This window comes from Gastrolobium bilobum, unplaced genomic scaffold (genome assembly GCF_033153095.1).
Source record: "Gastrolobium bilobum isolate Gb01-03AN ecotype WA unplaced genomic scaffold, APGP_CSIRO_Gbil_v1 utg123160, whole genome shotgun sequence".
Classification (NCBI taxonomy): domain Eukaryota; kingdom Viridiplantae; phylum Streptophyta; class Magnoliopsida; order Fabales; family Fabaceae; genus Gastrolobium; species Gastrolobium bilobum.
The window spans coordinates 34,729-49,011 of record NW_026898959.1 but is presented as its reverse complement, the minus strand read 5'-3'; the positions used below and the strand labels follow the sequence as shown (position 1 = coordinate 49,011).

Sequence of the window (14,283 nt, the reverse complement as noted above, 5' to 3'; positions counted from 1 at the left end):
TTTACATCCTTTAAAATGACACACACTTTATTCAAAAAAATAAATATGAAAATGACAGGAAGCGAAAGGACTTTTTTTTTTAATTTATTTTCTCTATCTATCTCTTGAAGATTATATTATTTTTAACCTTTAAAAGTTTACTTTGGACAGTGCAAGTTAAAGACTATCGGGTAGAGGGAGGTTCGGAGTTGTTTGTTGCAATTGAAAGCACTTGTCTTTCCCTCTAGCTAGTTGGCAGGAGGTGTCAGGAAAGTGCACTCTGAGGTTAAAACTGTTCACACTCTGCTCCTCTGCCCCAAAACACATGCTCTTCTCCTTTATTTTGACACACCTAACTGAGCCTTTCATTCATTAACCCCAAAAATTTCCCGAATTACATTTCATTTGAGCTCATCTCTTTCCATATTTGTTATTTGTTAAGTATTTGCAGGCTGACTGTGTGCTGCTTCATTGCAGGCTTATAAATATCACCTGAGAGGTTTTTCTTTTTTCCTCTTTGACTGGAATCAGACTTGTCTCTATGCACTTCCTCACTTGTATAATTTGTTTTAGCATATAATGGATTATTAACTTGTTTTCAATAAAATATTCTCTTTCCAACACATTTTATGCTGGTTTTCTCTTTAGGTACCAAAAATTTAAATAAAAAAACTTGGATCATAGAATTTAGAATAACTTAATATAATATCTGCATAATTCAACATTCGACTTATGGGGAATAAATACTTAGTGGTTGGATAAGTGATGCAATTTAATGCACGTACCGTAATTATAACAGAAATTTCCATTAATAATAATCACAAGAGGGAAAGACATCTAACATTGAAGTATCCCTCATAAGTATAATAAGATGTGACATATCACGAAGACTTTACATGGTTTGAGAGTTTTGATGTCTCGAGTTCGATTTTTGTTGTTTTCAATTTTTTCTTGTGAAATTTTCTTAGCACATATAGGTGGGTCTGTGCATTGTTCACCTTTTAAGTCTACTGAATTTTCATGTGAGAAAAAATGTTAGAGAATAATATAAATTATTAAAAAAAATTTATCTATTAACTTAAACTTTTGAATTGAATTAATTCTTTACTAACGATCCAAACAATAATGGTATCTTCTTTTTTATACTCCCTCTACGTCCTAGTTGGTATCATAGTAACTTAACATTGAAGTGTGTGTGTTTGTGTTTTTTTTTCATCTTATCTACATGTAGAAGAAAAAAAAAAACCTCTGACATTTCCAGATTGCTTTACAGGATATTCAGAGGAAACCGGGAAGAGTTAAATTAAGTGATAAATTTTGGGGCAGGAAAGTACCGAGACTGCCATATAGTGATGAACTCATGCATCTGCTTCTTTTGACGATAAGTTTCAATTGGCTTCAACTCCAATTTCTTAGTGCAGGGTAGATAGAAAATAATGATAACTTTACTCGTACACTTCTCACAATTTTTTTATGTCATTGCATGACAATGGACACCAATTAATGTTAGGATAAGATCACCTTTGATCTTATTCTTCAACTAATGAAGACCAAGTCTTTAAGAAGAGTTTGTTAATATCTTGTATCTGTATAGTTTGGTTAAGATAGTTTGTTTGTTCTCCATATAGTATTGTTACAGATACTAAGACTATACAGATACTAATATGGAGAACAAACAAACTAATACTAATACTATCGTAACAATACTATATGGAGAACAAACAAACTATCTTAACTAAACTATACAGATACAAGATATTAACAAACTCTTCCTAAAGACTTGGTCTTCATTAGTTGAAGAATAAGATCAAAGGTGATCTTATCCTAACAATTAATGTATTTGAATTTTTTTTTCATCTAAAGATTGTACAAACACCATTTCTCGAGTGATCAATTCCTATTTAGTCAAATACCATTAGCTTGGAAATGGTGACATTTGTAGGTCAATAACATGTATAAACTTCCAGTTATCATATATTTTTGGGATGCACCAAATGACATCATCATTCACTAAATTCACATACTTCTCCACACTCTTTATTATTATTATTTTCAAATAAGTGAATAAATGTCAAATTGTTCAAATTTTTTGACACCCTTCACGCTACAGATCCATATTCCACAGTCATATATTATTCAACAAGTAGAAGGTTTTGAGTCGTGCTATATTGAAATGGAGTGTATGACTTTTCCTTAAGCTCAGTCAGTGGAGTACCCAGGACAAGGACGTTATAATTTTATTGTTGACAGAAGCTATATCCTAAAACAGTAATGCTATCTTTACAGATATATGTTGTCAGAGATTTTAATTCAAATATAATAACTGGTATTTATTTTTCTTTCTCTTTCTCTCGCCCACTTTCATTTGTTGTGTAGTATGTATCGTAATGATTCCGTATGAGAAACATTACCTTATTATTATTTGCTATTTATATTATGTATATAATTGTACTTATGGTTGCTTCTTCGGGACATCTGGAGGTAATTTTATCTATTGCCGTGAGGGGTTAATCTGAATATTTGTGAAGACAGAGGAAGAAATAAGAATTTCCAGGTTGGGCCTAGATAAATATCTGTTGTCCATTGCGGGTAACAGCCAAAATACCTCCACAACCAGGAAATGAGAAATGTCCTTTTCACCGAGTATTATTGATACATGTCATAGAAGTTATTCGACTTTGTTTTGCGATGGTACAAATATATTGAGAGTATAGCTATATTGATTTTTGTTTTTTTGGATAAAAACTCACTAATTTGAAATAGACCAAACACTGAAAAAATTATTTAAGAAAATTCATTAGAAAACACAATCACAATTACATCTTTAAAGGATGTAGGCGACTCCAACTAATGAGATAATACAATGTGTTTTTTTTTAAAAACTTTTATAAAATAGTTTTTAAGAGTTCATTTTCAAAGCTAGAGAAGAAAAAAAAATATTTGGTAAATTAATTTTAAAAAGAGTTTTAAAGATTATAAAACAAAAAAACCTGCTTGTCATTGTGTTTTAAGAATATGTTTTTAAAGTAAAAAAATCCATTTAATTAATGTACCCAAACAAATTTCAATAAACGAGTGTCGAAACCTAATACATAAGAGTGCTAATTAATTACAAGAGAAATAATAGTCTATGTTATAGGAGAGTATTATCTTATGCTATAAACACTTCGATAATTGTGCTGCCATTTTTGTGGTGATGGGCCCATCGCTTTATTTCTTTGAATATAAAAGGGGATATATTTTTCTTATGTTGTAAGAAAAAAATTACTTCATGTTGAAGAAATAAAAGTATAAGTGAGACCTACAGATAAGAGGAGAGAGAAAAAAGAGTGATGAGACACAACCTCCTTTTTGTGTGCGTATAAAAATTGTTTATCTCATGTAAAATGAGATAAACATAACCCATATAAGTTATATTCTTTCCTAGAATAGAGAAACACTAATTACAATCATATCATTAATGAAAACAAATTGTTCTCGTGCTTTTCATTTTTGTAAGAATAGAAATTCAAAACAAAAAAAAACACCTATTAGGTATTTTCAAATTTCAGTTCTAAAAGTTAAAAACAAATACTGTTTTGAGAATCATTTTCAAAAAACACCATCTGTCAAACTAGTTTTTTTTTTGGTAATGTTTTCTAGCTTTCATATGACACAAGAATTTTCCTACAGAAACATAAAAGTGGGCCCATCAACTTTTTTAATTTTCTTTTGTTTTAAAAATGGTGGACCTCACGATTGATTGTCTCTATGACATGACTTAAGAATTTTTCCTACAACATAATATTTGTTTTTCCCTTTTTTTTTTATTCTTAAAATTAAAAAAACTGTTTTCTAAAACAATTACCAAACAGACCCTTAGTTTTTTGTTTTTGTGTTTTCTTTTTTCCCACAGTGGCCTACCACGTTAATATTGTAAATTTGATTAAATTTATGTTTTGTGACTGATTCGAATATAATATAGGCCTAACCAGGGCCCAATAAACACATGAAAGCCCAAGTCTATATAGGACCCAGAATAAAGGCATAAAAGTCAGGCACAGACGCGATAATCCTATCGCGGCACAACAGTGCGATAACCTTATCGCGTCCTACCCGGCGCAATACCTCCTCACGACATGCAGGATGTACTTGTTCCCCACGCAACAGGATACCTTCTACAGACAGTAAACTTAAGGGCCAAGGCAACACCACCGCGCCCTCACACCAGTAAACTACGGACAGCTGCAGCTCGCTATGACTCTACTACTAGACCCTTTGGCGGCAAGCTCCTCAACATTTAAACACTGACAGCCACTATAACACCTCACGATTTTAAATCAAGTAATTAAAATATTAAGTGAGCAATCAAGTGATGGATTAGTGAAAATCCTAAAGATTTGGCCAAAATACAAAGAAAGGGCAAAACGGTAATTAGCCAACACGCAACCCTAGGAAGATAAAAATTGAGTAGAAGGTCTCATATGGTAAAAATAACCCTGGAAATGGGTTCAGAACGAAAAATTGAGTGGATGGGCAAGTTTCAGAAAAATCAGTGAATAGTGTTTTTCGCGGGTAAAAATATCGCGTTACGATTGCACCGTAAAACGTGCCAGTTGAATTTTGAGCTCTAGGTTTCAAATATGAGTTAAAAATGGTCTAATGAGTTAGGAAATATGATTTCTTATAATATTCGATGAAATTAAGACAGTTTGGGGAAGCGTGCCAATGGCGCGCGTAATAGCTTAAAACAGTGTTTTCTCCGAACGAATGGAGGACTCTTAATTCATCTGATCAAGCCTAATTAAAGGGGAATAGTTAATGTTAAAAATTTGAGTTTCTAAATAGGTTGTGAATTTACGGACGTTTAGTGGAATCGGAGGAAAATTCGGATTAGTTTTAAATCGCGTGAGGTGGCGGTGGGACCCACCCCACTTAAGTGACTTAAGCCACATGTGCTTGGCACTATTCATGCATCACTTTCCTCCCTTCTTCTTCATGAAACCCGCAGCCCCCTCCCCCAAAAACCCCATTTGCATTCAAATTTTCTTTTCACCATAACTTGATCATTTCTTAACCAAATCAAGTGATTTTTGTGTTGAAATTTGTTGGAAACAACCTTCTAAACACATTGGTACCACTCTTGAGCCTTGAAACCGTGTATTTGGGGAGATATTGGCCATTTACAGCCACGAAATTTTGGAGAAAAAATGGTTGTCCATGGAGCTTTTTGATCTTCCATTGCTTGGAGGAGTCTTGGGTTAGCTTCTAGCCTTTGTTGTGAGTATGTTTCCATCCCATTTACATGGTTTAATTGTGATTGAATTTTTGGAAACCTAAAGCTTGATTTGATGATGTGTTGTGTTAGAGAGCTCAATTTGAAAATGTGTATTAGATGATAATGTGTTAGAATGATGTATTAGAGCTAGAAATGCGATGAAATTTATTGGTGAAAATTGATGAATTTAACTTAGAAAAATTTGATGATCATGATTTTGGACTTGTGAATTTTGGTGTTGAGACTTGTTTGATGAATTGTGGCATGATGGTATGATGATATAATAGGTTGTATGAAGGTTGGAATGATTAAAGTTGTATGGAAATTCCTTGGAATGCCATAGGTTAAAATTCGATTCTTTGAGGAAAGATTGAGGAATTGATGTTGAAAAATGAATTGGATAATGATTTGTGTAGTTATATGGTGCTTAGATGGGTTGTGTTGTGCTTGGAGAGTGTTTGAATCAATGGAGAAAAATGAATTCTGTTAGAGACCTAAATGAGCCCAGAATGAAATATTTCGCAAAACGATGCGTAAATGTCGAAAAACGGAAAAACGACGATTGAACTAGCCTCTAAACAACCTAAGGGAGTGTTATAAAATGAGAAAGAAAATTTAGGAAAATAAATCTCAAATTTACACCTACATGGCCGAACCTCCAAGGGGAAAAGGGGTGATTTGGCGATTTTCGCGTTTTGATGTAATTCGACGCGAAAATGACGAACCGGCACTTGAACCGGCCTATTGACAACCTAATGAGACGTAACAAAATGAGAAAGAAAATTTAGAAAAATAAATCTCACATTTACACTACAATGGCCGAACCATCAAGGGAGGATGGGGAGGATTTTTGTGTTTTTGCGTTTTGATACTATTTGACGAGTACTGATGGATGTACGTTATTGTATAGGTTGCCGTACGTCGACCTGAATCCCGAATCTTGAATCAGTGAATTGCCCTTGGTCCGGGACCAAGTGGATTGAGGTAAGAAATTGGTTCATTACATGTGTAATTATAAATTAACGTGTATGGGTTGAACTGAGAGTGATTGGGAATGTCCTCTGTGTAGGCATTCCGCTGTGTACCGAGTTGAGGGATAAGCTGCTGCGGAGCTTGTGGAAACGCAAATTAAGGTAACCTCTTGGTACTGGGGCTTGTTCCCCTTTTCTGTTCCACCTTGCCAGTTGATGGCAACGGTAGGAAGTGTGTATGAATAGTATAGAACACATGAGCATGCATGCATTATTGCTATGGGTACTTATGTACCGAGTCTCTGGCCAGTAGACAGTTTTATTCGCCTTCGGGCATTTTCGGACTTCCGCTGGATAGGTCTCCAGGAGGGAGTTCCAGTTGACTGCGGTCATGGTGTGTGATCCGGGTAGGAGCACACTAGGAATGTCTTTGGCGTTTTGGTTGGTTTGGGCATCATGGTTGTGGTTTCTGTGAACACACCTTGGATGATACCCATAGGCTTATATATGCCGAGGGCGTACGTGGAATTGGGGTTACCATCCCGTATCGTCGTATTTTGTTTTCTTTATATTCCCCCTTCTCTAAATCCCATGCTATATCCCGTTTTCAAAGTGGTTGTTGTATTCTATTGATATGCATCGAAGTGAACCATTGGGTGGAGTTTTCTCCAGAACCTCTTGGTTACTGAGATATATTCGTATATCTCACCCCGTCTCGGGGCATTTATTTCAGGAGGTAGCAGTGGAGCAGGAGCCTCGGGCAAGAGGCCCGCAGAGTGAGCGGTGGAGCGCTTCTTATTTTGCATTTTGTTGGCCGTGTGGCCTAGGCTAGACTTAGGGCATGAACATGTCATTTGTATTTATTAGTAGCTTCATTAGCATCTTGTTCATGCCATTTTGCCTAAGTCTAGTAGTGATGTATTTGGTTATGTTGTCTTTTAATTAAGTCGAAATTTTAGAAGAATGTAATTTGAAGTTTTAGTTTCAAGTTGTAATTTGTAAAGCCATATTGTAATAGTATTGATGCATGTCTAATTATGATGGAAGGGCCTTAGGCCTATTTTAGGTTATGATAATATGTATGATGGAAATATGCATGAAAAATGTGTTAGTGATTGCAACTACTTAAGAATGATTAATATGGACTCTATGTTTAATAACTATAAACTGGATTGGGTTGTAAGTGCCCCAAGGCGTTGTTGGTCCTTGTGTGTGCCACCCATTGGATTATTACTGTATTATCATGTGTTTATTAGGTACATTGAGGTTTTAAATGATCTTTTACAAATTTGGGATTATTGGAAAAACAAAGGAAACTCTGGCGAATTTTCTGTAGAATTGGCAGATTTTAGGCGAAATTCGGAAGAGCATATCTCCCTCTATAGAGGTCCCCTAGGGACGTGCCATAAGTCATTTTGAAGGTTGAGATGTCCTCTACCTTGTGTCAAAATTTGAGGAAATTCTGGGTTGATCTTCGGCCTGAAATAAATAGAGAAACACGGACTGCCCATGTGCCCCTGCACCTGAGGCAGATTCTGGACCGGATTTGGGAAATTAATTCCCGCTTCGTTTCTCCGTCAAATTAAGCGTGTGATATGTCAAAATGAAGTTTGAGATGTCTAGTTTGTAGGATAAAAATTTGAGAGCAAATGGTTGAGTCGATTGAGTGCAGTAATTCGGGCAAAGTGAGTGGTTTGGGCTGTTTTTGGGGTTGTTTGGGCTAATTGCTTATCCAACTTCAAACGGCGATAACCGGAGCAAATGAGCTCCGAATTGAGCGTATTTTAGCTTGTTAAAAAGGGAATTAAGTAACACAAAGATATAATCTGAGAAGTAGGGTTGGTTGCGATCTGTTTGGTCGCAGAAAAACTTAGAGTGTAACATATTCGAATTGGTGTAAAACGTAAAGTTGGAAATTGGCTAAGTGAGTTTATGGGAACTCCTTAGTAACTTATAATAAGTAACGTAAGTGATAAAAATAGTTTAAATAAGTCTTCCGCAAGAGTTTATGGTTACGGTCACAGCTTTTAATTATTACGCCTTTTTATGTTTTAAATGCTCGCGTAATAATCGGAAAAAATTTATTCGCGTTTCATAAATGAACTGCTGTGATTGTAACTGCGCTTAATATCATAATTAATGTTAACAATACCGGTACGTAACGGGCTGTTACAGCCACACTACGTTGGTACCAAGGAACCTTTGCCTTCACCATGAAGAAATGCATCCTACAAGCATACACCTCGACTACTATATAAACATACGTTGTACCACAAGGTACGATCATCCTTTACTTTCACAATATAAACACCTTCCTCTGATACTGACTTAAGCATCGGAGTGTCTTCGCAGGTATCCCCCATCTGGAGCAACGTGAAGGACGAAGGACAAAGAGCTCAGGCTCATCCCCCAACAGCAATACCAGGCCCAGGCCAGTAACCTCTCAAAGAGTCTCAACCGTGTGTGATTTGGGCTTAATACGCATTGGGCCATCCCATCCGTATCTGGTCCGGTCAGTGACATATGTGAGTGAATCTTGTTTTTCTTTTTAATATGATTTTGAGGAATGAAGTATGAGTGAGGGAAGTCTTATATTGGTTAAGAATAGATTATGTGTGTATTATATAAGTGGAAGGATCCATATATCTAATGCTTTAAGATTTTGGGTTTGATTGTGGTGTCTAAATCCACTTAATATCATTACTCACTTAGTCTACGTATGACGGTCTCCTCCTGCCATGAGCTCCCCCCACCTGCCCAACAAATGATATCAAAGTCAATGATGAATTGGCCCATGGTGATCGAAGTAATTTGAAGATGCTAGCCTTAATGGAAGAATCAATGTTTATAGGAAGACCTTCGTGAGCCATAATTCAAACCAAATCCTCGAGGTGTGCGGAAGAGTATAGTTTGCTTCTGAAAACATGTTGGTTGCTTCTTGCTTATCTAGTAAGCCTATACTGACAAAAAGACTAATCATTAGGTGGTACTCACTCAGCAGTGATTTTTCTGTCCATGTAGTTTTGGTTTTGTCAACTTTTATCCCTATTTAATAAGCAGAGATAATATCACGATAATTATTCTGCTGTTTCACTGTCTTCCAATTCTCATCAGGGCATTTCTACTTTGCCGTCCATATTAGCTTTCCAGTGAAATACCATTGTTTTTCCCCCCTTTCCTTTTACCTTCTGAAAAGAATTTCAGGGACAACAGGGGAACTGACAAATTTGAAACTATTAGAAACAGTATAACCGCAGAATAAATAACATGACACATAAAATGGTCATGAGTATGAGGAGAATCATTGTTCATTTTGTATGCTATATCCCAAAGTTCTTTACAACATCAAGAACTGCATTTGCAGAAACATTTCGAGGCCTCGATTTGAAACCTGGTGGATATCTATGCTTCATATAGCATGTATCCACCGTGTGATTGGTTCTACCGCAGTATGTGCACAGTCTATTTCCACGTGGCTTTGGACCTTTCTCTTTAGTGAAGTTACCATTTCGACGACGCTGATCTGTAGAATAAGCTCTTGGTTCCATGACAGCAGATCCATGAACTTCAGAATTAAGCTGACGTTCTTGTTGTGTAACAAGTGAAAACGCCTTGTTCATGTTAGGTAATGGTTGAATCAACATGATTTATGAACGGACGTGTGTGAACTGATCATTCAGGCCTTTGAGGAACCTGATTACCTGATCACGTTCTCGTCCAGGTCGCATCTCATCAAGAGCTCCACAACATCATCTTGGCAAAGGACTGAGATTGTCAAACTCATCACACAGTGTCTTCATTTCTGTGTAATAATCAGAAACACTTCTATCTCCCTAATGCAGACGTTGAATCTCATCTTGAAAATCCGCAACTCTAAACACATCATATTGGGAGAATCGCTCAGAAAGGTCACGCCACACATCAGCAGCATATTCGATCCATAGAATGGACTTCAAAATTGATTCATCAATGGAACGATGAATCCAGGACAATACCATTGTATTGCATCGTTCCCAGACTGGGAACAGAGGATCTTGATCATCGGGAGGAGTAAAACTTCCATACATGGTTGCGTGCCATGAAAATGGCTTTGCTTTCGAAAAATAAACTTTGAGGTTCTTATCAAGTGGTATCAAAACTTGAGTGACTCCTCACCGCCCCCCACTTTAAAGTGGAATTAAAATAAAAAAAAAGCACAAAAAGGTAAACCAAAAATTGGGCCTGTGCAATTTCCACGCTTCTAGCCCAAAGGGCTCTTGCGTGAGGGGGCATGTTAAGATATATAGTCCCACATTGTTATATGAGAACCTAACGTGGAATTTATAAGGTCTTGGGCACTCCCACCCTTTGAGCTAGCTTTTGGAGTGGTGTATCCCAAGGTCCTTTAGATGCTACTTATTGTCCAATACAAAGTTTGGAGCGGAGAATACAAAGGAATAGCATGAAAAATCATGTTCACATTCTGTGGAGCATTAATGCAGTAAAATATAACAGCTTGCCAATTCTACTTCCCCCGCTAGGATTGTTCTCTTATGGCACGAAATTATTACTAATGAGTTAAATTATATTAATTATAATAAGTGGATCGGATATAATATGTCAACTCAAAACCTTAAAACAATCAGTCTATGGATCCTTCAGTTTATATGCAGTCCACTTAGTTCATGATCAACTTACATGGAACTCCATAGCACTTGAATAACCGAACAAAATTCTGGGCTGCAACTCCTTGATTTTGCATTTTTTGGCAACAACTTAGATTCTGCCATTGTGGAAAAGACTACCTTCCTTGATCCTGCCCAAGTGAAAAAGCTTAAAGGGGTTTTTGCGAGTATTGGCTAGGTTTGTGTTAATGAATTGCTGTTTTATCCAAACCAATGTTCCTGTTTGGTGTTAGGTTCTAAGTTATCGAATTCCACCAATAATTGCCAGTAATAAAATGTTTGTGTGATTCCCTTTAATTTTACATTGCTCAGTTCCAGTCCCAAATGCCAAGATTCCAATATTGCTATTGTTTGAATGTTTCCCAAATGATGGGAATTAAATTTTAATGTATTGTCATCAAACTTTTTATAGCAATAAAGTAGCTTGATTGTTGGGCTGCTTCTTCTCTCTATGTAGAAAAAAATAAAATAGTTTGATTGTTGTCATCATGTTATAAAAACAGGCTCATATAGGTTGGTTCAACACGTGAATTAATGAACCCATCATATAACTAATCCGGAGAGAGCATAATAAAATGATAACTTTAAACAACCGTTATAAACAGGCTTGACTTCACAATAAAAATCGTTACCTTCATAGAAAACCAGACAAATCATGTGTTTTTTATTTTTTTTATACTGATTCTAATTATCTCTTTTAGTAGAGCCGGTTTTCAGTATTCCTATAAGTTTCAATTCTTTGAACTGACCATGAGTCTAATACCGAACTGGAGCTTAGTCACATTTAAAGCTTTTTGTCTTTCTCTAAAATTATATTTGATGTAAATCGAACTCAGTTTCTCTCACCACTCTATTGATCATGTATTTTTATATTAACTCCCAAACGTTGTTTGTCAAAACCAAAACCATTTGTGGGCTTGAAGTAGTGTGCTTGAGGTTTCGGTCCACTTCCACTTTACTTAAATAAATATATTTTTTATGGTGTGGCATCGGGCAAAGTGTATGTCATTTTAAAGATATAAAATTGTTTCATTTTAAAAAAAAAAAAAAAAAGATAGATAAAGGTGGAGAGAGAGTTGACAAAAAAAATTAAGGTGTGGGCCCTACCTCTTTGTGAGAATGAAATAATATAAGTTGTGTTATTTAAAAGGATAAATATTTTCCCCAAATTTAAAATGATAAAATACAAAAGTAATAATGATAGTTATCCATGACACTCTCGAAATTGTGTTAGACTAAATCATGGTATATATTCATCTAGTTCTAATAATTCAACTAGTGATCCAGCAACCTGATTGACTCAATTTTATAAAATTGGTGGCAATAACTATAAAAATGTAGGAACTTTTAGTAATATAATAGTACAGAAATATCATTAACAATAAATCAAATTAATACTCATTTAGCGCTTGTTTCTTTCTATTACACATTTTACCTTTGTTGCCATGTTTTTATTAGATTTCTCTCAATAAAATTTACGTTTAATTACATTTTAGTCCCTGTATTGGGAGTAATGTTAGACTGGTTAGTGAACAAGAAACTTCAGTAAGATGCTTGTCTCCATGTTAAAACTATCCGAAGGGGTTCTTAATTTTGCAGTACTTTGGGCCTTCTATTAACAGTTGAAAGTCTAAACTTAACAGACTAGTCCTTTGATATGAATGCAAGCAATATAAGGTCGTGTATACAGAATGATACTGATAAGATATCTTAGCTGGAATGGCTTTCCTCTTATCCACAAATCTACATGATTCCTATTGAAAGAACAGTATTGCTTTTAGCTGTCAAAATGTCTGCGTATGAGCTTCATCTTCTTCCCCACGTGATGTTGGACCACATCCTAATTAGTTTCCTTTTCAGGTCATTATGTAATAATTTTTCTTTAGTGCTTTGAAATTATCTCCTTATTCGACAAAATTAAGGAAAATAATTGCATTGTCTGTGAGCTTTATAATAATTACCTGATTGACAAACATGACAAAATTGTGGTGGTTATCTCAACATGATGTACATTGACTGATATGTTATAATTACTAACAATGACTTCAGAATTAATATAAACCTTTTTCACTAAGACAGAAACTTTGACTTTAGCACCTAAATATATTCCCTACGTACCTATCTAATTAGTGCCTTATTTACTCGCCAAATGGTTTAATTATGAAAATGACTTTTTTTGTTCTCTGTCTAATTCTACTGGGGGGACCTTATCAGCAGGAATTTTCTTTACAATCCATAAGTTGTTATCATGGCTCCCATTTTGCAGTTGGCAACTTGTCATTACTCACTGCATGAAAATATCTTAAGCCTCCAACTTGCAAGAAAAGTTCCTATATATAATATAACAATAGCATTATATAGCTACACAATCTTACATTCCCAATATTCAAGCCAATATTCTTATAGGACCAAGATGCTTCACATTGTTTTACTTCTTTCTCTTCTCTTATCCACTACTTCCCATGCTTCTGTGCAAGACTTTTGTGTAGCAGACCTCATGGGTTCAGAAGGCCCTGCAGGATTTCCATGCAAGAAAGCTGCTACAGTAACTTCGGATGACTTTGTGTTTTCTGGCTTAACTGAAGCTGGAAACATCTCAAATTTAATCAAAGCTGCTGTGACCCCTGCATTTGTTGCTCAATTCCCAGGTGTTAATGGTCTTGATTTATCAGCAGCACGGTTAGACATTGCTCCTGGTGGTGTTATCCCATTGCACACTCATCCTGGTGCCAATGAACTACTAATAGTGAAGCAAGGTCATATCACAGCAGGGTTTATATCATCATCTAACTCTGTTTATATAAAGACACTGAAGAAGGGAGAGCTTATGGTTTTCCCACAAGGTTTGTTGCATTTTCAAATAGCTGCTGGTAAGACAAACGCTGTTGCTTTTGCTGTTTTCAGTAGTGCAAACCCAGGCCTTCAGATACTTGATTTTGCATTGTTTGCAAGCAGCTTCCCTACTCCTTTAGTGACAAAGACTACTTTCCTTGATCCTGCAATAGTGAAGAAGCTTAAGGCTGTTCTTGGAGGCAGTGGCTAGATTTATGCTTATGAATTGTTATTGTTGTGCTGATCTATCCATTATTCCTTGTGTTGTTTCAATTCATTAGACTTGGTCTAGGTGAATTCCTTGTGCCAATGTGGAGTAATAAATTTGCGTGTTTGATTTTAATTTCCATTTTTCTGTTCCAAAACTAAACGTAATTAAGATTTGAGTGTAGCTATGTTTTGAAGGGTTTGGCAATTAATGTCGCTGGAGAATCTTAATTTCCAATCTCCCGGGTTGATGCATACTTTTTTTAAAAAAAGAAAAAAGAAAGAAAAAAGAAAGACATGATTTTTAATGTTTCGCTCGTATAAGAGAATTCTCTTCGCTAACGTAAGATAATTTAAACCCATATATATATAT

General features: G+C 35.6%; 1 protein-coding gene across 1 annotated transcript; it reads left to right on the top strand.

Annotated features, from left to right (window-relative positions):
- The first annotated feature begins 13,284 nt into the window (after window positions 1–13,284).
- LOC133285792 (auxin-binding protein ABP20-like) lies at window positions 13,285–13,914 on the top strand. Its single transcript, XM_061483075.1, has one exon. It carries the CDS (start codon window positions 13,285–13,287, stop codon window positions 13,912–13,914), a length of 630 nt encoding a protein of 209 aa, XP_061339059.1.
- Window positions 13,915–14,283: the final 369 nt, after the last annotated feature.